Below are 25,873 nucleotides of genomic sequence, written 5' to 3'. Positions count from 1 at the left end.
CACTTAAGTTGCACCCTTAGCACAGGTGTGCAGGCTTCCTGAGATACAGGAACAGTCTGGTGGGTATTGGCCCTAGACCCTGTAATGGGCCTTGTTTTTCAATCTGCTTAGTTCCCAGGGTTCTTCCTGCATGCTCTTCTAGGGATAGCTCGCCTCCATATAGGGTAGTGCTGTGTACAGAGACTGTGGAGGACAGATGCCATATTCCTTGCTCTGGGTGGGAACATGGCATCACTGCATCTGTAGTGGTGGGAGAAAATCCAAACAATATAAAATAGTCTATCCCCATATCTACCAAAGAAAACCACTGACAATCCAGCTCAAGGTCAGCAAATCCAGGTAAAAAAAAAATCAACCAACAGCTGGGCACAGTGGCTGTGCCTGTCATCGTAGCTAGGACACACAAGGATAGAATCAAGAGTCATCTTCGATCCAGACTAGCCCAAGCAAAAAACATTCATGACATCTCATTTGAACAGAAAAAAAGCTGGGCGTGGTGGTGTGTGCCTCATTCTAGCTACAGAAGGAAGAATACCTAGGGTCATAGTCCAGGATGGCCCAGGCCAAAAGGGAGACCCTAACTCAAAAATAACCAGAACTAAAAAGGACTAATGGTAGAGCACCTGCCAAATACACTCGGAAGGCCTGAGTTCAGACCACACCATCACCAAACCCCATCCCAAATCAAGAAAACAACAATGGACCAAAACAAGCTCACTGACAAAAACAACAAAAAAAGATCTCCTGAAAGAATTTTCAGTTTTGTGTATAAAACAGAGCAGTAGCTGTAGAATTTCTGCAACCATGATTCTTGGAGTTGTGAGACGTCTGGAAGTTTTTCAAGTAAAGAGAAGGTGGCTCCCTCAACGTTTGAATGGACAGAGAGAGCATTCCTTCAGCCTGACCTCAGAGGGCTTCCCTCCCTTACCTGAATCTCATCTCCATGCTCTCCAATCACCTCCACCAGTCTGGACAGGAGGTCCGACAAGGCGTGTGCTGACAGGGGTTGCTTGAGGGCCCGGAATATCTGGAAGGACCGACCTGCGTAGTGCCGTGAAGAGCTGGCCAGGGCCGTCTGCAGTGCGACTTCGCTCAAGTGCTGCTCCAGGTGGAAACCTAGAGCGGGAGGAGACGGGGGGCAGGTGGCAGAGCCATAGGTTGCACAAGGTTACCTGCCCTACACCCACAAGGACCAAGGACTAAGCTTCAATGTGTTAAACTCTTAGCTTAGAATGCACTTGTGTTAGCAGCTAAGCGATTCTAATACACACGCTTCTAGGAACACATTGGGTGTGTGCAGCAAACACAGGCGGAGAGCTAGGATGTGCAAAGACATAGAAGGGGTTAAAAAAAGACAGACTTGAAATGGACTGATGTACTTTCTGAGAGTTCAGGACAAGGCATTCATATATTTTTTCATTTTTTGTATAATCAAGTATTTTTTTTTGGGGGGGGTCCGGTCGTGGGGCCTGAACTCTGGGCCTGGGCACTGTTCCTCAGCTCTTCAGCTCAAGGCTAGCGCTCTACCACTTGAGCCACAGCGCCCCTTCTGGCTTTTTTTTTTTTTTGCTTATGTGGTGCTGAGGAATTGAACCCAGGGCCTCACGTATGCAAGGCAAGCACTCTACCACTGAGCCACCTTCCCAGCCCTAATCAAGTATTTTTGACAGTGGCTCACATATAAATTTTAGGTGTCTTCTTTTGGGCTACATTCAAAATTAAGTGGCTTTTGAAGGCCTCTAATTATTGTTGGTGTTTTGGATTATTATTGTCAGTACTGGTGTTTGAACCCAGGGCCTTCTGTTTGTTAGGCAGGCAGGTCTACCACTTGAACTATGCCGTTGGCCCATGATCTTAATACTTCAAATAAATTCCAAAGGGTAAAATCAAACTGTCAAATCTGACTTTCCAATTTCAGCTTGTCAGAAATTTTTATTTTTCAGTAGGTACCCTCTGATAAACAAGTATTGTTAGCAAACACTTTTAAAGCCAAAATCTTTAGCTAGGTATTGATAACTCATGCCTATAATACTAGCTATTCAGAAAGCTAAGATCTGAGGATCTCAGTTCAAAGCTAGCCTGGGAAGAAAAGTCCATGTGACTCTTTTTTTTTTTAAAAAACTCTGGGCCTGCCTGGGCTGTGCCTCAGCTCTTCAGCTCAAGGCAAGTACTCTATCACTTGAGCCACAGTGCTGCTTTGGTTTTCTGAGTGGCTTATTGGAGATAAGAGTCTCATGGACTTTCCTGCCCCAGCTGGCTTTGAATTTGATTCTCAGATCTCAGCCCCCTGTGTAGTTAGGACAACAGGCGTGAGCCACTGACGCCTGGCTCCATGTGACTATTATCTCCAGTTAATCAGCAAAAAGTTAGAAGTGGAAGTATGGCTCAAGATGTAGAGTGCCAGCATCAAGCACAAAAGCCACCCAAGGGTGTGAGCATCTGAGTTCAAGCTCTTATACCAACGCAAATGAAAAAATAAAGCCAACAATTTTTATCATCGATTCATTTTTTTAAAAATCAATTAATTTTTGATACTGGAGATCAAACCCAGAGCCTTACACATTCTAGGCAAGAGCTCCATTCCAAACTTTCATAATCCTTAAAAAAGGCAAAACAAAACAGTTTGATCCTTTTAACTAGCTATTAAAATAGGACAACTGATATTTACAGTTGAGACAAAATGGCCATGAATGAGTTGTGTCTCATGATTTTCTTTATAAAAAATTAGTAGTATGGGTATAGTTTAATCTAGTAAGGTAAAAGAAACAGAAAAAACCAGGGTGAGAAAAGTACTTAACAGACCATAATACAAGTAGTGATGTCCTGGCCATTCATGCACTCAACTATGATTCAGTGGTACACAGGCAGCATCTGGAAACTCGCCCATGAATGAGTTTATGACCAGGTTGCAGGTGGTGTCCTCACTGATAGAGGAAATTCCATAACACAAAAACAATAAAGGAGGGATTGGGGCAAACAGAATAAAATACCTGATTTGGAATCTTTAAATACAGATACGACGTGACGTAGAAAATTAGTCAGCTGTTCAGCACTCTTGGAATTTTGATTCTTGGGTGTGATGTCTTCATGGCACCAAAGTGGGCCAAATGCCCTTAAAAAAAACACATGCACACACACATAAAATGTCAAAACTCTAATTGCCATTCTGTATTTGTGGGTGTGTTCATGTGCATATGTGTGCTAGTGTTGGGGCTTAAACTCAGAACCTGGACACTGTCCCTGAGCTTTTTTTTTTCCTCAAGGCTAGTGCTTTACCACTTGAGCTACAGATCCACTTCTGGTTTTTCTTTTTGAGTAGTTATCCTGCTTGGGCTGACTTGAACTACCATCCTTAGATCTCAGCTTCTTGAGTAGCTTGGATCACAGGCTTGAGCCACTGGTACCTGACTCATTCTGTATTTTAAAATCCATAACATGAAGTTCTGACTCAGAAGTATATTATGGTTTCTACAACAACAACAACAACAATAACAACAACAACAACAACAACAAAAGCTCAGGGACATCGCCCAGGCCCTGAGTTCAAGCCTCAGGATCCATTTACCCTCATCACCCTCACTCCCTCACACACTCACACACTCATACACACACACAAACCTGAGAAAGGAGAGCATATTTCCTGACCACCTGCCTTTACTGGACCCCAGGGTGCTAAACATTCTAAAGCCTAACAGTAAACTTGAAGAACTGGAAGATCCAAAAGGACAGGCTCCCTAGCAGTTTTCCTTGATGCTGACCTGTGCTTAGTTTGATGCTTTCTCTATCATGCTGGCCATGGTTTCTGGTTTCTGACTCCTGATCCCAAAGGACTCATGGGAGCATGGGAGCAACCAGTGCTTTGCTAGCAGCCGCTCCTGGGTTGACTGTGGCTAGTATTGTTGGTTCTCAGAGCAAAGTTCTTGGGCAAGAGCAATCAGATCTGCACCTCTAAGAGATGATTTTAAAGTCATACTCATGGCAGGGTGCTGCCATCTCGTCTCCATCTGCTATATCATTTTAGCCAAATGCTCCCTGCATATCTGTTGCCTATCAACCTTACTGTCAACAGGTGGGGCCCAAGACAACCATTTTCCAGTTCTTTTATACAGAGTTCAGCAGATCCAAGGTAAGAGAGGACAGAGGAGTTGGTTAGAACTCTAGGATCACTTTTCTTTGTGTTTTAAAGTGTTGGAACTTTTTCCAGAAGAATGTCCTGAAAACAGCACTGCTGACTCCTGACACGCGTTACCTGGTGGTCAGAAACTCAATGAGCTTGTTTGCCTTCTCATCCGTTTCTGCAGCTGCATCAGTGTCTTCGGCCTCTTGGGTCATCTGTGGGAGGTTCCCACTGCTGCCGCCCAGACTGATGCTGGAGGAGGTGGAGCTGGAGCTCAGCCCCGAGTCAGGCACTGGTGATGACTGGTCCTCTCTCAGGAAGTCAAAGCCACCTAGTGGGATGAGAAAGAGAAGGAGGGATGTAGAAGAAGAGACCTGAGGAGAACATAACAGAAATGTGATCACACTTAAATTTGAGGAGAAGCTGGATGTCAATGGCTCAGGCCTATAATTCTAGCTATTCAGGAGGCTGAGGTATGAGCATTGTAGTTCGTAGTCAGCCAGAGGGAGACAAATCTGAGACTCATCTCCAATTAACCATATACTTGCTGGAATACATCCTTGTCCTGGAGAGTTTGAACTAGAACTTTTAATAGTCTTTGAATTAGCATCTATTGAAAAGAACATTGGGTGTCTCTCAGAGGCCACAGAGGGGTTGTTTTCAATTGTGTAGCTTGGCTCAAAATATAGAGCTTAAAAATGGAAATCAGTAGACTTTATACCGCAGAGTTAATTATGACTTCATATTTGTTTTCTGTTAGAAGGCAAGACAGGCAACCTGAGTTGAATGGCAGGTCCATTCCCTTTTAAAGGAATGAAGTACCAGTGACATGCGAAATGCAGTCAGACCCACTGCCATAATGTATAACATGTATAGAGTTTTTACATAAAACTCTAGGAGATGGTAAACTTCATCACCATTGTAAGATATTTCAAATATTATTTTTCTAGTGTTGGAAAGTGGGCTCAAGCAAGCCCAGCAAGCACAAAGTCCTGAGTTCAAATCCCAGTACCACAAAGAAAAGAAAGAAAATGTCAAACACTATTGTTCTAAATGGCAACCACTGACCGATCCTTTGGGGGAAGTCTTCATGAGTAGCTCTACCCGTGAAAAATCCCCAGTGAAGAAAAAAATCTCATGGCCACCTTATATAGCTTGACCTACCAGAGTAATTTCTCTAGCTCAGCCAATGCTTTCTTCCCTGCTCTTAAAAGGGAAATGGTTTCTAATAGACTTCCCTTAAACACCAATGGTTTTTAATAGGCTCTCATTAAATAGTACCTTCTGGAATAGATTCAACTATTCTGTGAAGTGAAAACACTTTCATGAAACCCAGAAGCTGGGCACCCTAGCTGTGGCCTATTCTTCACTGGGGGACCAACCACCAGCCTGCCTTCTCTTCACCCTTCAGTATTCTAGACTGATGCTCTTGACCAATGGAATGATATCAATTTCAAGGCACCGACAGGAGTCTCATCAATAAGAGCAGCAGTCATAATTATAATAATGATATAATGATGAAAGTACATGTAAAAGTAGTCAGGAATGTCAGGCGCTGGTGGCTCACACATGTAATCCTAGCTACTGCCAGAGGCTAAGATTTGAGGATTGAGATTTGAAGCCAGCTTGGGCAGAAAAGTCCATGAGACTCTTATCTCCAATGAACTAGCAAAGATCTGCAAGTGGAATAGCTGTGGTAGAGCACCAGTCTTTAGGAAAAAGCCAAGTGAGAGTATGGGGCCCTGAATTCCAATCTCAGTCCCAGCACAATAAATGAATAAATAGATAAATAAATAAGTGATAAATAGATAAATAAATAAATGAACGTGGCTTTTATTTTGGCCAGTCCTGGGGCTTGAACTCAGGGCCTAGGCACTTTCCCTGAGCTGCTTTTGTTCAAAGCTAGCACTCTACTACTTGAGCTACAGCACCATTTCAGGCTTTTTCTGTTTATGTGGTACTGAGGAATCAAACCCAGGGCTTCATGCATGCGAGGTAAGCACTCTATCACTAAGCCACATTCCCCAGCCTGAAGGTGGCTTTTCAAGAAGCAAATTCACATCAAGTAAGACAGTTCCTATCTCTTATGCTTTTATTCATTCAATTATGTGGAAAGTTGAAAGCAATAGAGTGAAGGGAGTTACTTTGGCCTCCATGGTCACTTCTGTTACCTTCCCACCTGTGACCAGGCTGCCTGCCTGCCATTCCTTCTCCTGTTACCTGTATATAGGTATTCCGGCTGGTAGGCTGGCTGGATGGTTAATGTCTTGGCCTCACCCATCTCTCGGGTCTGGAGGAGCACAGAGGCAATGGCATGGAAATTGCTGTTACAAGAAAGGGCTATCAGGAGATGAAGAAGCAATTTTTTGCTGTGTTCAAAGACTTCAGGCCGGTAATGGTCCAAACCTGGAACAAAACAGTGGAATCTTTTTAGTATAAACATATGTGAAATGCCTTTAGATTCCAGGGATAGTAAAGATTCCAAAATACTCAGCAGGAACAGGCTGAAAGAATGTTTGGTGTTTCTTTGTAATTGTTTGGAAAACCAGCATATGGGACCCTGGGCTCAGGAAAAATAAAATGCTTTACTTTTGAAATAAAAAGTTCCCATGAAATGTTGATGGATGGACCATTCTTGACCTCTCTGACCTGGAAGCATCTGATTGGTCATTCATATTCATCCTTCCTGAGAAGCGTCTCTTCCCTGGATCTCCTTGGTACTGAAGGATCCTCGGGCTTTTTTTAAAATTTCTAACAATATTTACAATATAACATTAAAGGCAAATTTGTTCAGGCACACATATTGAAGAGCATCACCTGTCCATATGAATTTATTTCTGTGCATTGTCTTGTTGGTGTTTGTGTGTTAAATAAGCTCTGCATTCTTTACAAAGACTGTGAAGTTATTCAGAGAAGATATGGTAAAGTTATTCACTAACAAATGCGGCTGCCTTCCTTTGCTGGCATGCCCGGAAGAAGGATGGGTGTCTCAGAGCTGATCTATGGACTAAACTGTGGCTACATAAGGACAAATGAACTGTAATCTGTGGCTATGTTAGGAAGAAGGGCCATAGATAATCACTGGAAAGCCAGGCACTGGTGGCTCACACCTGTAATCCTAGCTACTCAGGAGGCTGAGATCTGAGGATCGCGGTTCAAAGCCAGCCTGGGCAGCAAAGTCCCTGAGACTCTTTATCTCCAATAAACCACCAGAAAAACGGAAGTAGTGCTGTGGCTCAAGTGGTAGAGTGCTCACCTTGAGCTGAAGAGCTGAGGGACAGCACCCAGGCCCAAAGTTGAAGACCCACAGCCAATTAAAAAAAAAAAAAGAATCACTGGAAGAGTTTCCTGGAGGGCCCAGCCCAGAGCAGGATGTAGTGTCGTGTGCATGCATCTCATCCCCAGAAGAAGTATGGTGCCTCCAAAGGAGGCAAATTTATTTTGAGACATGGTCTTACTATGTATCCTAGGATGGACTCAGACTCATGATTCTCTTGCCTGAGTCTTACAAGTGCTCTGGGATTGCAGAATGCATCATCAGGCTTGCTTTGAAAACTTTTTCTTTATACCTCTAACTGATCTTTTGTCTGGGTTCTTCTTCCAATATTTTATCCTCTACAACTTGGGCAGTTGAAGCTCAGTGCTTGGCATGTTCCATGTTATTTCTCTCCTTGCATCTGTCCAGTGATTGTACTGGTTGGCTCACTACATGGCTTTCAATGTATTTCCTCAGCAAAAGACTCAAACCTCAACTTACATTGGATGGCTTTATAAAAAGATATTAGGATGTGATGTTGCATTTATAGTGTGGAAATATGACATTTTCAAACAATGACTGGACAGCAGATGTCTGATTTAGTGGATGTCCCAAAGAGCCATGGAAAAATGGAAGAGACTTTCTGAAATGAAAAACATTAATGTCAATCTGAAACAGACTCTCAATGAGCAGACCCAGGGACTCCAACTGAGCAGACCCAGTCTTACCTAAGAAGACAGCATGAAGTAGTAATGGAAGATGAAGAGCCCAATCTTCTCTCACACTGTGATCCACCACCATCTCCGTCATAAAAATCACAGCGATGTTGCACCTAGTGAGCAACATGACAGAATTAACGCAACTTCTGAAGAGGGCAGAAAAATACCAATCGATCATGAAGTCATTGTGAATGGCAACTATTAAGGCTTGGTGAGGAATTATGGTCAAACTTTTATTCCAAAGAAACAGAGTTAACTTGTTTCAAAGTTCTGAGTCCCATCACAAGAGGAAAACATCTGTTTAGCTCATTTCATCACAGTGTGCTAGTCACAAAACAATAGGAGCTAAAGCATGAGGAGGAATTGAAGACAAGTTCCTCTTGAATATTGGTGCACTGTCTAAAGTTTGTTATAGACTACACACCTTAGAAGTGGTGCTGTAGCTCAAGTGGTAGAGCACTAGCCTTGAACTAAAGAGCTGAGGGACAGTGCTCAGGCCCAAAGTTCAATCCCCATGACCACCACCACCACCAACAAAAAGAATACACACCTTAATCAAGGTCACGCCAAGGAGACATTCAAAGGGCTACAGGCAGCTTAGCATAAAGATTGATATTTAACCGAATTTTGCTAATGTGCTAGGAGCTGGTGGCTCATGCCTGCAATTCTAGCTACTCAGGCAGCAAAGATCTGAGGATTGTGATTTGAAGCCAGCCTGAAGGCGGGCAGAAAAGTCTTTTAGACCCTTTATCTCCATTTAACCAGCAAAAAGCTGGAAGTGAAGCTGTGGCTCAAGTGGTAGGGTGTCAACCTTGAGAAATAAAACCAAGTGAGAACATGAGGCCCTGGGTTTAAGCCTTAGTACTGGCAGGCAGGCAGGCAGGCAGGCAGGCAGGCAGGCAGGCAGGCACGCACACACACACACACACACTCTCTCTCTCATCTAATTTGGTGGGACCTCTATATGTTTCTCTCTTCTCATAGGGAGAGAGGTCTTGTCGAAGCTACGTGGTTGTCTCTTTTCACTCAAACATGCTGCTCACCTGTGCAGTGGCCCCCGTGGAGTGATGGTTTCTGGGAGATAGTCAACCAATGGGGCCCAGCACCCTCCAGTGCATGGCATGGGTAAGGGCTGTGGTTGTTTGGTCTCTGTGATAGTCAATAACCAGCCAGTATAGGGAGAGATTGGATCATCTGTAGGGCCAGAAAGACAAGTGTGCTTTATTTCCTGGGAGAGAAGACGTGTGTTTTCTCTACGTCGTGTTTTTAGGAAGGATCTTACAAATGCAGGCTTGTTAAAATAACTTTCTAATCACCCGATTTGGTGCATATGAATGACAGGATCAAATAAGTCAGAATCATTAGATAGTTACTTGATTAGTTGTTTGAAAATGAATGGTTACCTTCTAGACGGCAATACAAGTTGAATGTTAAAGTCATGTGAAATATGAAATCATGTGGGTTCCCCTTCCGATAGTAAAATGCAGTTCTGTATTTACAGTTTGTTCCGGGCAAGAGCTTGCGTCACCCCCCTCACATTCCACAGCCAACAACTCTCATGAGAAAACTACAGTAATAGCTGGGCACCAGTGGCTCATGCCTGTAATCCTAGCTACTCAGGAGGCTGAGATCTGAGGATCACAGTTCTAAGTTACACCAGGCAGAAAAAGTCCATGAGACTCTTATCTGTAATTAACCAGCAAAAAAAGCCAGAAGTGTTGGAATAGCTCAAGAAATAGAGCTGTAGCCTTGAGAGAAAAGGCCAAATGAGAGTGCAAGGTACTGTTTAAACCCCAGCACCAGCACAAAAACTAAAAAAAAAACAAAATGAAACAAAACGTAATGACATTAGGGACTGAGTACTCTGTCAGACAGGCACTGTTCTATGCACTTTACCCATAAAGAGTTCAAAATTGCCTTTGTCTGCCTGAGCTCTATCCCTGAGCCGCTCCGTGCTCAAGGCTAGTGCTCTACCACTTGAGCATAGTGCCACTTCCAGCCTTTTCTGTTTGTGTGGTGCTGAGGAATCGAACCCAGGGCTTCATGCATACTAGGCACTAAGCCACATTTCCAGCAAAAAACTAATCTTTTTTTTTTCTTTTTTTGTCTGTTGTAAGGCTTGAACTCAGGGTGTGGGTGCTGTCTGCGTGCTCTTTTGCTCAAGACTAGCACTCTACCACTTTGAGCCACAGTGCCACTTCTGGTTTTCTGGTGGTTTCCTCTGTGTTGGTTTTGAACTGCAATCCTCAGATCTCAGCCTCCTGAGTAGCCAGGATCACAGGCATAAATCACCAGCACCTGACTTGCCTGTTTTATTGAGGGGAAACTGAGACTAATTATTATTAACAGATTCAGTGTTCTACCTCCACAATAAATCCGGCATCTGGTACTTGTCCCTATCCCCGTCAGTAAGACTCCCTCCTCTCTCAATAGCTCCTTCCTGTCACCTTGCTTCCACCTTTGAGCCTGCCCACACTCTGTGCTCTAGAATCACTCCTTTAGTTACATCCCTTTCTTTTCTCTAGTCTCTGCAGTGGATCCACTGGATCCATTTTAAAGGAACTAGCTACTCTTTAATAAGACTTGAAAAGGAAGAAGAGAGAGGGGAAAAAGGAGAGGGTAGAATACGAAAGAATTTTTTAAAAGTGAGATTCTTATGTCTGGGTTTTAGTGATGTCCTTAGGATATATATGCAGTCAGCAAAAATATGCTGAGAAAGATTATGATAGTGTAAAGTTGGTTTTCTGCACTTACCATTCAGCTGATACCCAGCTTAACTAGACATATCCTTAAAAGTCATCCATATTAGCTCAAGGCCTTGGAAAATAATCTAGATATCTAAAATAGTTCTGAAGAAAAGCTTACATACTATTGGTAGAACGCTATTTCATAGACGTAGGTCTAACTTACTTTGCTTGTCCTCCCAGGAGAGAGTCTATAATGTGTATTTGTAAAATACAGTTTTGAGGCTACACATACTCCATCCTTTTGGATAAATCCAGATTATGAAGCACTGGGTTGATAGATCTCTTCTGACACCTTCTTGATCCTTTCTCCCTCTGAAGATCCCCCCAGAAATCCAGGAATGAAGCAATCTACTCTTAACTCTCACTCAGCTTGCTGGCTCACAGATGACCCACATGGTCCATGCCTCCAGTCCAACATTTTTTTTGCCAGTCCTGAGGTTTTAACTCAGGGCCTGGGCACTATCCCTGAGCTTCTTTTGCTCAAGGCAAGCACTCTACCACTCTAGCCACAATGCGACTTCTGACTTTTTCTGATGTGGTACTGAGGAATTGAACCCAGGGCTTCATGCATGCTAGGGAAGTACTCTACTATGTCACATTCCCAACCTCAGTATTTTTTATGTGTGTGCTGGTACTGAGGCTTGAACTCAGAGCCTTGCATTTTCGGTTGACTTTTTTGCTCACAGCTGGTGCTTCCCCACTTGAGCCATGCTCCCACTACTTCTGGATTTTTGCTAGTTAACTGTAGATAAGAATCTTGAGGGCTGGGAAGGTGGCTCAGTGGTAGAGTGCTTGCCTTGCATGCATGAGGCCCTGGGTTCGATTCCTCAGCACCACATAAGCAGACAAAAGCCAGAAGTGGTGCTGTGGCTCAAGTGGTAGAGTGCTAGCCTTGAGCTGAAGAGCTGAGGAACAGCGCCCAGGCCCAGAGTTCAAGACCCATGACTGGCCAAAAAAAAAGAAAAAAAGAATCTTGAGGCTTTGTCTGCCTGGGCTGGCCTCAAAACTCAGTCCTCCAGGTCTCAGTTTCCTAAGTAGATATGAGTTATAGATATGAGCCACCTGTGCCTAACACAGATACTTCTATTACATTATTTTTTTTTGTTCCTAGTCAGTAAGAAGGTCTTCTATAATGACATAATTAATGCATCATTTTCTTGTAATTATCTTCTGAAGTTCTCTGTTTTCACAAATTAAAGAATTTGAGGCTTCAATGCCAGAGGACTCTAAAGGTTACTTTGTTTTTTGAGGTGTTGAACTCAAGGCCTTATGCTTACTAGGCAGGTACCATTTGAGCCTGCCACCTTCAGCTCCTTGCCACTTATTTATTTTTTTAGGCAGGGCAAGAATAGTTAAATATGCAATAATTCATACCTTACATTTAGTTAAGTATAAATATTTGAGCTGGGCTCATGCCTGTAATCCTAGCTACTTAGGAGGCTAAGATCTGAGGATAGCAGTTTGAAGCCAGCCCGGGCAAGAAAATCCATGAGACTCTAATTTCCAGTTAATCACAGAAAAAGCTCTAAGTGGTGCTGTAGCTCAAGTGGTAGAGTGCTGGACTTGAGCAAAAGGAGCTTAGGGACAGTGCCCAGGACCAGAGTTCAAGCCCCAGGACCAGCAATTAAAAAAAAAGATAATTTATACATAAAACTGCTTTCAAAACACAAAACTAACAAATGTTTTAGTTGCACTATTTAGCTTCTTGTAATTCCCAAGGGTTAACTTTTCTTAGATTGCAATCAACTGTTCCCTAGAGCACTGTTTAGTTTATGTCCTAATAAATTCAAACCTTTAAAAGTCCCGTCACCAAATGCATAAATATATAAAAAATCGATTCCCCTTTTCAGACCCTCTCTTCTCAGGGCTGGCCTGGACTGCAGTGTTCCTACTTGTGCTTCCCCTGTAGCTGGGATGAGGGGGTGTGCTACTGAACCCCACCATTCATTGGTTAACGTGGAGTCCTAAGAACTTTTTTTTTCTCCTGAGCTGGCCTGGAACTGTGATTCTCCCATGTTCCCCTCTCAAGTAGCCAAGATTACAGGCTTGAGCCACCATACCCGACTAAAGATGTTTTTTCAAAATGTTTGGCATTTCCAAATATGGTATTTCTACTCAAGTTTATGTCCTGTATGCAGAACACCAAGGTACACTTTAAGGAAGCAACTGGCCAAAGAACAGCAGTTTTCCTCTGTGTCATCATCACCACCACAGCCTGGCAGACATTGTCACACCACACCAGACTTCCTGGGGGAAATCAGTGCTAGGCAGTTTAACACCTTCACAATTCAATTTTCATGTCCCTACATTTTGGGTAACTAATGCCATAGAAACCAGATTTCTTTGGAACCAACAACTTTCTATTTCTCAAGTGCAACCTGTCATTCATCTGTAAAATGTGGTCCTTTCTTCAGTTTTTGGCAAAGAAAAGAGAGAAATACACATGGATTTTTACTTCCCATTGATAAGTTCCAGTACACAATTTTGCTTTTATTTTTTTGGCAGCACTGGAGTCTGAACTTATTTGGCAGCCCCTCTACCACTTGAGTCATACAGTCCTAGCACAATTTTTTAGGGACAGGAGAAATGGAACCTATGAGAATGACAATCATATATGGATATTTAAGCATTCCTTCTATAAGAATTTCAGAGAACCAAGAAGGCCATTAGGAGGGAGAGTAGGGCATCTAAAATGTGGTGTCACAGGAAGAACTCTGCTCTGATCTGACACAGCAAACTTTCCATAAAAACAGGACAATTGAAACTGGTTACCAGTGGCTCACACCTATAATCCTAAATACTCACGAGGCTGTAAGCTGGAGGATTGCAGTTTGAAGAAAAACCTGTGAGACTCCATCTCCAGTTAAACAGTAAAATGCTAGACTGGAGGCATGACTCAAGTGGTAGAGCACCAGCCATAAGCAAGAGAAACAAGCTTGAATTCAAGGCTCTGAATACACAAAAATACTTAAAAGGCAACCGTAGAGACCTTGCACACTAACATACAAAATGACTCCAACTCAAAATATATTCATACTTAACAGTTTTTACCGAAATAAATCCCACCAGATAGTTTACTGGTTTCATTAGCATACTGGGAGTGTTCTTTAGTTCCAGAATTTCTGTAACTTGTGACCAATTAGCCCTCTACCCAGGCTCTATATTGACAGTTGTCTAGATTTTTACACAAAATCAATAAAGGGGGTTTGGGGCATGGCTAAAAGTTGAGAGTTGAACTGCAGTGATTTTTTTTTTCAGTGGGACAATTTCTTATTCATCTTTCCCCAACTCTGAATCACCATAGAAAGTGCCACAAATATAAAATATGAGATTATATAACAGTTAACTTTTGATTTGCACTCTTTGGTTTGCTTATTTATTAATTGTCAGTACCGGGGCTTGAACTCAAGGACTCCTTTTCTCTCTAGGCTCTCTTGTGCACAGCTGGTGCTCTACCACTTGAACCAAGCTTCTAGCCTTCCTTTGTGCTGGATAACTTGGAGATGGAATCTCATGAACTTTTTCTGTCGCTGGCTTTGAATCCTGGCTTTGGCCTCCTGAATAACTAGGATTATAGTTATGAACCACCTGTGACTGATGCTTTTTCTTTTTTTTACACTTAAGATGCCATGTGTTGTCTTATTTTTCCCCCCTGTGGTGCCTCCCACATGAGCAGCTGCTTCAACATGAAGCTGAACATCTCCTTCCCAGCCTCTGGCTGTCAGAAACTCATTGAAGTGGATGATGAACGCAAACTCTGTACTTTCTATGAGAAGCCTATGGCCACAGAAGTTGCCTCTGATGCTCAGGGTGAAGAATGGAAGGGTTATGTGGTCCGAATCAGTGGTGGGAACGACGAACAAGGTTTTCCCATGAAGGAGGTGTTTTGACTTATGGCCGAGTTCACTTGCTACTGAGCAAGGGACAAAGGAAAAACTTGAATCTGTTGGGGGCTGCATTGTGGATGCCAATCTGAGTGTTCTCAACTTGGTTATTGTAAAAAAAAAAGGAGAAAAATATATTCCTGGACTGACAGATAACACTGTACCCCACCATCTGGACCCAAATGGGCTAGCAGAATCTGTAAGCTCTCTAAAGAAGATGATGTCTGCCAATATGTTGTGTGAAAATCCTTGAATGAAGAAGGTAAAAAACCCATGACCAACGCACCCAAGGTTCAGCATCTTGTGATTCCATGTGTCCTGCAACACAAACCCCGCTTTATTGCTCTGAAGAAACAACGTACTAAGAAAAACAAGGAGGAAGCTGCAGAATATGCTAAGCTTTTGGCTAAGATAATGAAGGAAGCCAAAGAAAAACGGCAGGAACAGATTGCCAAGAGATGAAGGCTGTCCTCTCCAAGAGCTTCTACTTCTAAGTCTGAGTCCAGTCAAAAATAAGAATCTATAAATAACAAATGAATAAGACCTTAATTGTCAAAAACAGAGATGCCATGTGCACTTCAGAGGTGAATAATGACTTAATGATTTGATTTGTATACCCTTTGTAGCAATCAGACTAAGAATCAAAATAATGTGTTTCTCCTTCTCCATGCACATGCATTCCCTCTGAAAGCCCAGAACCTGTTGCTACTTACTTTTGTCCTCATCGTATGATCCTCCTGAGCTGTTGCTGTATCGTGACTCAAGGCGTGTGTGTGCTCGGATGACATTGCTAAACCTTCAAACACGAGAAACAACAGTCACACAACAGGAATGTGGAGGTATACACACTGCTGCTCACAGGCAGTACTGTTAGTGGGTGATTGTTTGGCAGCTAGTTCAAAGGGTGATGCTTTCTTGAAAGAGTATTGTAACAATTATCCCCCACACTGGCAAAAGGATAAACCTTGAAAAGACAGTAATATTAAGGCTAACATCCTTTAATTGAACTAGAAAATTAGAACATTTGCTTTGGAAAGAAAATATGCATGATGCTCAATCATAGTATTCTCTTATTCACAGAACATGGTACATGGTCAATAAACATTTGCTGAATGAACAAATAATGGATAGAGTTGGAAATGGACAAAATAAGTTTGTGTGTGTGTGTGTGTGTAATATATCTTGAACTCAAAACCTTGTGCTCTCATTTGACTTTTTCACTCAAGGTTGGTGTCTTACCACTTGAGCCACAGCTCTACTTGCTGCTTTCTGCTGATTAATTGGAGATAACAGTCTCAAGGACTTTCTTGGCCAGGTTGGCTTTGAACCACAGTCCTCACATCTTCTAGGAACAAACTACCAGTGCCTGACTCAAGATAATTTTATAACATATCTTAGACTATGTCCAGTTTGTGGTTAAATTAAAATTAACTTAAAATTGAGAACTTTCAGGAGAAGCCACTAGGTGGAGCGTAACAGAATAAATCACATGATTGAAGTGTTTGTCTCTCTTGTGGCATATGGTATAATAAATCCTCCTGCATCATTCCATTTCACCTCCTAAAGTTTGAGTTAAATATTATTTTACTCAAGGCTGAGGAAGATTAAAGAACTTGACCAGTGATAACATGTTAGTCGCCCAAGACCTGCACCGTAGGGCAAAAGGGTGTGGTTCAGGAGATATGTGCTTGTTTATTTTTATTTTTGTGGTGCTAGGGATGGAATCCAGGGCCTCACATATGCCCAGCATCCATCCTACCATTGAGCTATCCCATGTACAGTATACAAGTATTTATTTTATATAAAATATTTTATATAATCAATCCACTTAATGTATGTAGCCACGTCAAAGAACTAAAATGATCAGAAACCTTCCCAGGTGCCAGTGGCTAATGCTTATAATCCTAGCTATTCAGGAAGGCTGAGATATAAAGATCATGGTTCAAAGCCAGCCAGAGCAGACAATTCTTATAAACTCTTCTTTTCAATTAATCAGAAAAAAGCCAGAAGTGGAGGTAAAGCTCAAAGGGGTAGAGTACCATCCTTGAGAGCTTGAGGTCCTAGGCTTAAGACCCAGTACTAACACACAGATATACACAAACACAGACACAGACAGACAGATACACACATACATATATACACACACACACAAATATGAGAAAACAGAAGCTGAAATAGACGTGTCCTTCTACATTCTTGTTGGGTGTTCTGTCCAGTGTTTAACACGCCAGCACCTTATTGGGAGATGCAGATGTAGCTGTCCTCATGAGGATTTGTAGAAAAAGTAAGGCTTCAGGAAAATGTATTGGACATGTACCTCTTTGATGCTACCTTGTCCTGCCCTTATGACCTTATAATACAACATCAGTAGTGAACTACAGAAGTGTAATCAGCTATAATGGTGTGGGGGGGGGGGGGGGGAGGAGGGAGACTGAGACTGTGCTTAAAGCTGTACCTGGGTTTTCTTCCTTAGCTTTTTTGCTCAAGGCTACTGCACTACAAATTTAGACACAACTCTGCTTCTGTTTTTTTGGTGGTTACTTGGAGTCTCAAGGACTTTCCTGTCCAAGCAGGCTTCAAATTCTGATTCTTAGATCTCAGCCTCCTGAGTAGCTATGATGACATGTGTGAGTAGCTATGATGACATGTGTGAGCCACTGGCAAAGGCTGGCTTTGGTTATGTTACTTCCTGGATGTTTATGAAAGCCTACTTTTCTGCTGTAGACACTGCTGCATACCCAGTGAGTTCAAATATTCCTCAGTGTCGTATCATTTGGGGTTATGACTTTGTGAATGCATATAATAGAACATTTGGGTCATCTGCTTAATTTCTTATAACTCAGACCACACAGTGGTCTGATTCTGAGATTAGAAAAGCAATATACCCATTACCCTCTGGAGATGTTTCTTAATCATATTCTTCTGATAAAGTAATGTTATAAACAGTGCACGCTAAGCTCAGACATTCAGAAAGGGAGGAAAGCAGATTGAGGAAAGAACTCCACATCTGGAGACTTGCAGGAGGGGAGAGCTCCATCACATCTGTGGTTACCCATGCACTGGAGGCAAGGAGGCAGGAACTAGAAAGCAGATGGCCATTCTTCCCTTTCCCTTTTGGGATCCATGTAAAGGGACCATAAGAAAAAGCTAATCCCACATCAAGACAATTACTCTAAGAAATCATTCGGTAATGAGATGTAAACATTTCACATGTCAATTTCCCTTTAATTCAAAATGGTCTGTGCCAATCGCAGAAAAAGGAGTAAATCTATATGTGTATTTTATAGATACTATATATGTACACATGCATATATATTTCCATGTTAATTCTGGAAGTTGGACTCAGAGCTTTGCTCTCCTTCCTGGCTTTGACAGTCCTTTATTACTTCAGCCAATCTTTCACTTCTGCCTTTTTTGCTGGTTACGTGGAGATAAGAGTCTCTTGGATTTGTCTACACAGGCTGCCTTTGAATCAGGATCCTCAGATCTCAGCCTCCTGAGTAGCTAGGATCACATGTGTGAGTCTGTGATGTACAGGACACAGCGGGAAAGCCTGCCTGTGTTGCTAAGAATAAAGAAAGATTTTGGTGTGTGTGGGAAATGTAGGAAATACCATAAACTTGTATCTGTTCCTCATTTGTAGAGGCTAACTGCTAAAAATCATTCACACCCACCTTTCGTCAGATTCTTTCAGAATCTTGCTCTCCTCGGCATCTGGGAAACTGTCCTGGCCAGCGACCACTGTGTTGCTGCTGGAGGTCGTCCCTGAGGAGCAGATTAGAGAAAAATGCACGGGAGAGGTCAAGCTCAAGCCTCAAGTTGTTTTAGGAGAGGATTTCCTGTCAAGCCCCATGTTTGAGAGTCTTTACATCTTCTGTACAATCTCAAACATTCTAAACAATCTTACAAGTCTACAGCACTGAAACAGGAGAATTCTAGACATCTGTGATGGCCAGGCTAAATTCCTTAACTCCCTTGTAAAAGGTGAAGCTACAACATCTTACGCGCTTTTCTCTCTCTCTCTCTCTCTCTGTGTGTGTGAACTAAAGGCTTTGAGCATTTTCTTGCTTATTAGCTTTTTCTGTTCAAGGCTGACACTCTACTGCTTGAGCCACATCTCCACTTCTAACTTTTTGCTGGTTCACTAGAGATAAGAGTTGAATTGACTTTTCTGCCTTGGGTTGGCATCAAATTAGGATCCTCATCTCAGCCTCCTGAGAAGCTAGCCATTACAGACTTGAACTTCAACTAGTGGCCAGTCTTACTGTTGGCTTTACCTCATCACATTCCTTCCTTTCTCTCTTCTCCCTTTCTTTTTCCTCTTTCCCTCTTCCCACTTCTCCTTTACTCTCCTCTATTCCTCTCCCCTCCCTTTCTCTCTTCCTTCCTCTCCTCCTCTCCCTTATTTTTCTTCCCTCATCTCTTAGCATTCCTTCCCTCTTCTGTACTTCCTCTCCATCCCTCCTTTTTTCCCTTCTTCTCTGATCTCCTTCCCTTCCTTCCCTTTCCTCTTCCCTCCCCTCCTCTTCCCTGTCCTCCTTTTTCCTCCCCCCCTCCTCTCTTCCTCTCATCTCCATTCTCCTCCCCTCCCCTCCTTCCTTCCCTTCTAAAGTAAAAGAAGTCCATGGCATGGGAGCTACACTTTGTTGCTTTTTTTGTTTCTTGGTTCTTTCACTGATTCTTTGTCATCCTTACAAAGTCATTCCATTAATCTAATAATGTCAGAAGAGTCTGAGGCAGCATCTCTCAAAGCCATCTTTTTTGTTGTTGTTGTTGGTTGTGGGGCTTGAACTCTGGACCTGGGTGCTGTCCCTGAGCTATTCAGCTCAAGGAGAGCCCTCTATCATGTGAGCCACAGAACCACTTGCTGTTTTCTGGTGGTTAATTGGAGATAAGAGTCTGATGGACTTTCCTGTCCGGGCTATCAAAGCCATCTTTTAAGTGCATGGATCCACAATGATAAGAAAAAAGCAACAGACACATAGTTTTCAGCGTTCTACTCTGTACCGGAAGCGGCTGCGGAGGTCTTGCTGCTGGCGGTGAAGCGGTAGAAGGGCGGGTTGTCACAGTGCTGGACGATGGGGTTCACTGGCTCTGTCTGCTGCAGCTCGAAGAGAAGCTCCTCCATGGTCTGAATGGTGTTGTTACGGCACAAGTATATCGCCACCTTCTTAATCTGGGAAGAAAACAAACAGGGATACTCTCCAGAGCCTTGTCCTGCTGGGCTGGAAGCCCGGATTTTAGAAAACATGTCATCTTCCTGGGTCATCCTGGTCAGGCATGTCTTCCCATTTTTCTAATGGTTTAATTGTAGAAAGTTACCCCTGAGGCACATTTATTCCAACTAACCCAAAAGCCTGTCACGAAAGGATGGGTCTTAGCTGGGCATGATGGATCATGCCTATAATCCCAGCACTCCAGGGCTGAGGTAGGAGGATTGTAAGATTGAATTCAACCTGAGGGACAGAGCCAGACACTGTCTAAAAACAAAAACAAAAACACAATGGAGGGACAAAAGGTGAAAATGCAACAATGGTACTCATTGTACACTATGTTGAAAATGAACGGTGCAATTTATGGGCGAGAATGGGAGGGAAAAAGTGGGAGAGAGCAAGAGAAAAAAGAAATGTGCTCATTACCTGGCTTCTGTAAGGGCAACCCCTCTGTATATCACCTTTATGATAACAATACAAATTAACAACAAACATGGCTTGTTTTCAGAAAGAATTTTACTGATAAGAACCCTGAGATAAACCTTGCAAGCTGCTTTTGTTTAAAAAGGAACCTACTGCCTTTCTTTCTTCTTCTCCATTAGAAATGAGACATAGCTATTTAAGAAAAACATTGTGCTGGTCCTAGGGCTTAGACTCAGGGCCCGTCCCTGACTTTTTCACTCAAGGCTGGTGCTCTAGCACTTGAGCCATAGCTCCACTTCCAGCTTTTCTGGTGGTTAACTGGAGATAAGAACCTCATGAACTTTCTTGCAAGGGTGTTTGAACCTGATCCTCAGATCTCAGCCTGCTGAGTAGCTAGGATTGTAGGCATGAGCTACTGGCACCCAGTTTATTTTCAAAATTCAAAAAATTAAAAATAATTGGATTATTGTTCTTGATGGTCCAACATGAGCTGTGTGTTGGGAAAGGTCTTATGTGGCTCAAAGCACCCACAAAAACAGCCACATAGAAATACCGAGTGAGTTTGCACCTTTAAAATGCTGTTATTCTCATGATTTTATATCTTTAAATATAATGTCTCTGCTTAGTTCTCCCCTTTATATATTTTTTTGTGCTGGTCCTGAGGCTTGAACTCAGGGCATGGGCACTGTCCCTGAGCTTCTTTTGCTCAAGGCTAGCACACTTCCACTTGGGCCACACTACTACTTCTGGCTTTTTCTGTTTATATGGTACTGAGTAATTGAACCCAGGGCGTCATACATGCTAGGCAAGCACTCTACCACTATACCACATTGTCGGTCCTGTCCCTTAGCTTTTGTGTTCCAGGTTATCACTCTACCACTTGAGCCAAAGCTCTCCTTCTACCTTTTTGGTGGATTCTCTGTATTTTTTGTGCTGTTTTAAAAACATCAAGAAGTAAACCAGACACTTTTGGGGCATTGGTATAAGGGTTTGAATTCAGGGCCTCTCCCCTCATTCAGTTTGTTTTCTTAATCTATACCTCCAGCTTGGTATTTTGCTGGTTAACTGGTGATGGAGTCATTTTTCTGCCTAGGTTGGTCTCTAAATGTGATCCTCCAGATCTCAGTCTCCTGAATAGCTAGAATTACAGTCATGTACCACCAACACGCAGCTCAGATACATTTTTATTAACAATAATGTGATATTTCCCCTGGTATTTCTTATATATTGGCACTAATGTTTACTCACCCCATCTGAGTAGGTTCCTATACTTCACAGTATATTGGAAGAAGACAAAAGTTGTTACAAGCATCCATAGTTTTGTCTTGCAGATACAGGGAACCTTTTATTTTTATTGTACATATGTATGTATGTATGTATGCATACATGCATGCAAAAATGTCCTGGGGCTTGAACTCAGAATGTGGCTACTGTCCCTGAGCTTTTTTTTGCTAAAGACTACCACTCTCAGCCACAGCACCACTTCCAGTTTTCTGGTGATTCATGGGAAATAACTCTCATGGACTTTCCTGCCCAAACTGGCTTTGAACCACAAACCTCAGATCCCAGGCGTGTGAGTAGCAAGGATTACAGGTGTGAGCCACTCACATAGGGCAGGAGGACGGTGTCGCTGCTAACCCCGCACAGGCTGATCAGGAACTGCAGGGTGATCCTTAGGTTGTTGCTCCATTTCTCATTGTTGGCTAATGCATTCCACGCATTTTCCATTTCTGGTCCAGGAACTTCATCTCCATACTAAAACAAGCAAACATAAATGAAACTGGGCTCCCATGATACACATGAAGGGCGCAATGATGCAAAAGCTGTCTGAGGGAGAGCACTTTTGGAGCTTGTGGCCATCTCCAAATTACAAGAAGGGGATAATGTGGTCATTTATTAGACATGTGCCATTTTTTTCAGGGGATAACAAGGTGACATGCACATCAATACCCATGCATGTTTTTTTTAATGTTAGGCTTATTATCTTCTATTTTTCCAATTGTGATAAAATACATATAGCATCAAGTTTGCATTCATCAAATTATTTTATCCCCCCCTGGAGGTGCTGGGGATTGAAGCAAGGCTGGGATTGAACCCAGGGCTTTGTGTATAGTAGGTAAATACTCAACCATGGAGCTTCGTTTCCCACTCTTACCATAACCGTGTGTGTGTGTGTGTGTGTGTGTGTGTGTGTGTGTGTGTGTATGTGTGTGTGTGTGTGTGCATTACTGGGGCTTCACATTTGCTTAGCAGGCTGTCTACTATTTACACCAACCTTCAGCCCTCATCATAACCTTTTCAAAGTTAAGATTTAGTAATAGCAAATCTGGGCGCTGGTGGCCCACACCTCTAATCCAAGCTATTCAGGAGTTTGAGATTTGAGGATCACAGTTAGAAAGCTAGCCCAGGCAGAAAAGTCCATATAACTCTTATTACCAATATTGAAACAAAATACCAGAAGTGGAGCTGTGGCTCAAGTGGTAAAGGACCAACTGTGAATGAGAAAGCTAAGAGACAGGCTGTGAGTTTGAGTTCTAGTACGAACACACACACATATTTACTATTTGCACACTGCTGTGCAGCCATCCGTATCATCTATGCCTATCTGTGTGACTTTGTGATAAACACCATTGTCCCTGGGTTTGCAACATGGATTTCGTCCCAGTGTTTGGAGCGGTGCTTGTCATGGTTACCTTGGCTGTCATGTACATGAGGTTATTCAGGACCAGTGACGTGGCTTCTGGAGAGCCCCAGCCACTGCCCTTCAGTCCATGAGAGGCGGTTACTTCTCCTTCCCGGTCCTTCACTTCATCCTCTGGGCTGTTAGGGCTTGAGCCGGGGAGGAGGAGCCTGCTGTCCACCAGTTCGATGTTGTGTAGCCAGGGTAGCAGGTAGGTGAGCATGATCTGACGCCCATTTGGATGTGTGGTGGGGAATCGCTGGCTCACCTCTAAAGAGAATGGCAGTGACAGAGAGTCATAGGTTGTTATTTGATCAAAAGAAAATAACAATCCTGGCAATGGTGGCTCATGCTGGTAATCCTAGCTACTCAGGAGGCTGAGATGGGAGGTTTGTGGTTTGAAGCCAGCCCAGTCAGAAAAGCTCATGGGATTTGTATTTCCAAATGGTCCTCAGATCTCAGCCTCCTGAGTAGCTAGGATTACATTCATGAGCCACCAGCAGGCTCAGGTATTAGTTTACTTTTATAAAAAGGCTTTCTTAAGTCTCTCTCTCTATTGTTTCAGATTCTATGAAAACATGTGACTAATTCTGGCTCAGATATACAGTAAGGGCCACCCATGAGAGGCAGATTTTCAATAAGATCTTTAGGAAGGCTAGAGTCAGGAGGAGGGGGAAGGAAATCAGTCCCAGCAGAGGACCATGCAGCCATGTGTAGAAGCAAGGATTACAAGAGGGCTGGTCAGATGGGACTGGAGTAGAGGGTTGTTGGATGAAAAGAATAAGAAAAGAAGGACTTTAAAAATAAATTCAGAAGTTCCAATCTTATAGCACTGGCTTTGGAGAAAGAACTACATTTAATTTTGGCTTAATTACTTTCTGTCTTGTCTTGAACAAATTATTTGACAACTCTAAGCATCAGTTTCTCATTTGTAAGCTAGGGATGATACTGGTGTTGGTGTTGGTGACAGTGGCGGTGGTGGTGGTGGTAGTGGTGATATAGAGTGTTGTTGGTAATGGTGGAAATAAAGGTGGTAAGGATCATGGTGATAATGGTGGTAGTGGTAAGTGTTGTAATGGTGGTACTGATAATGGTATTAGTGATGATGGTGGTGGTACTGGTGATAGTAGTGACAATGGTGGTAATGGTGATAATGGTGATGGTGTTAGTGCTGAGATTAATGGTGATATTGGTAATGGTGGGGATGGTGGTAGTACTGGTGGTAAGGACCATGGTGATATGGTGGAAATGGTGATGTGGTAATGGTGTTGGTGATGATGTTGGTAGTGGTGGTGATGGTGGTGTTGATAGTAAACGGTGGTGTTGGATTGTAGTAACTGCATGCTAAGACTAGGTCAACACCTTGCTTCATTAGCTCATTGTCATCCTTAATCCCTCTGTGGTGGTTCTCATTATTATAGATAAGGAAATAGAATTTAGAGATTCTGTGATCTGCTCAAGGCTAAACAGCTAGTGAAATGCAGGGTGAGGGGGGCCAGGCTCTGGGTGTAACCCTTAAACCACATGGAAGTTGAAAAGAGTAGATGAGAAATAGCATACACATAAAGGGTTTAGACAGGAGTCTGGTATGTGTCAATAAGCTCATTAAGTGGAAGCTATTATTGTTAAAAAATATTTTAGGGCAATGGGGCAGGGAAGTATCAATGGAAAGACACTGTATCAACTTGGGTTAGCATACAGGCTGAACTGCAATGTAGAGGATGGGTTGGGTCAGGGATACAGAGATAGGGAAATGAAGAGACTACAGTCTGCCTTTGAGTAAGGGAATATACATGCTTGGGAAAGAATTTAACTAACAAAAGTTACTCATGAAGATTGTTTTAAAAATGGGCCAAGAATTCCACTATAGGCAACATATAAGCTGCAAAACATCATCACCACCACAACCATCACCGAACAATTCCCTGCTATTATATAAGCCAGCATAGACATTCTAAGTTATACTGCCATATTTAATCCCTTTGAGCAATTAAAATGTAAATATACAATGTAAATATAGTGTATATTTGTGTGAATCTAGCCATCTTTGTATCTGTTGTATGTGTAACCTTAGAGTGACATAATCAATTTTTAATTGACATTTAAAATACATTCTAGAGTTGACTTTCATTTGTAACTGGATTTAGGCCACAACAATTGTGATGTACCAATTTAGCAACCTATGTTGGAATTTAGAGCAGAAGAAACAAGCACATACGTCACTGTTGACAATAGCACTGTACCTGAGAAGAGAGGGAGTGTGAGCTCGGGGTACATCCTGGCCAGTTCACAGGACAGGAGGGCCAGGGACACGCTGTAGAGAGGAGGCAGTGGGCCGTGAGTTCCATACAGAATACTGCCAGGCCTTTGCTCAGCAACTTTCTTCGAGTATACAAAAAGCTTTGCTTCAAGGATCTACAGAGAGGTAGGACACTGTGTGAAAAAACCATAACTGGGTAGGGTCAAAGGGCGAGGGGTAGACACATGAAGAAGAGAAGTGGTATAGATTTCTCTTCTCACTCGGCATGTATTCACTCATGATATGCAGATACAAACAAATGGATTCAGCACTCAGGATGGAAAATGTCCATGACTATAAGTGATACGTGCCTGCATGAGCTGCATGGAGATTTCATAGATTTCTCTGTTGGTGTCAGAGGCCTTGAAGAGAACAAGGTTTAACAGTGTGACTATGTCAAAGGGATAGTTCCTAAAAGAAAAAGAAAAGAGAAACACCAGCATACTTTGTAAGATGGTGTGGTAGTAATGGTGATAGATTATTACTTCTCGCAACTTTAGATGACACACTGACCCTGGCCGCTTGCTAGTAACAT

At 42.7% G+C, this 25,873-nt stretch overlaps 1 protein-coding gene and 1 pseudogene across 1 annotated transcript in view; one reads left to right on the top strand and one right to left on the bottom strand.

The window, feature by feature from the left end:
• Fry (furry homolog (Drosophila)) overlaps window positions 1-25,873 on the bottom strand; it is a 291,396-nt gene that overhangs the window by 73,670 nt on the left and 191,853 nt on the right. Inside the window, exons 30-42 of the mRNA XM_013027318.1 lie at window positions 25,650-25,749; window positions 25,283-25,454; window positions 23,053-23,309; window positions 21,968-22,114; window positions 19,731-19,899; window positions 18,398-18,488; window positions 15,437-15,519; window positions 9,136-9,286; window positions 8,102-8,205; window positions 6,338-6,523; window positions 4,250-4,448; window positions 2,991-3,112; window positions 929-1,116 (exon numbers count right to left, since the gene is read on the bottom strand). Coding sequence (XP_012882772.1) covers window positions 929-1,116; window positions 2,991-3,112; window positions 4,250-4,448; window positions 6,338-6,523; window positions 8,102-8,205; window positions 9,136-9,286; window positions 15,437-15,519; window positions 18,398-18,488; window positions 19,731-19,899; window positions 21,968-22,114; window positions 23,053-23,309; window positions 25,283-25,454; window positions 25,650-25,749 — 1,969 coding nt within the window. The remainder of the gene's footprint in view (window positions 1-928; window positions 1,117-2,990; window positions 3,113-4,249; window positions 4,449-6,337; window positions 6,524-8,101; window positions 8,206-9,135; window positions 9,287-15,436; window positions 15,520-18,397; window positions 18,489-19,730; window positions 19,900-21,967; window positions 22,115-23,052; window positions 23,310-25,282; window positions 25,455-25,649; window positions 25,750-25,873) is intronic.
• LOC105993928 lies at window positions 14,508-15,276 on the top strand (annotated as a pseudogene).

This window comes from Dipodomys ordii, unplaced genomic scaffold (genome assembly GCF_000151885.1).
Source record: "Dipodomys ordii isolate 6190 unplaced genomic scaffold, Dord_2.0 Scaffold102, whole genome shotgun sequence".
Taxonomy (NCBI): domain Eukaryota; kingdom Metazoa; phylum Chordata; class Mammalia; order Rodentia; family Heteromyidae; genus Dipodomys; species Dipodomys ordii.
Note: the sequence above shows the minus strand (reverse complement) of the source record. Positions and strands in the feature narration are given on the sequence as shown.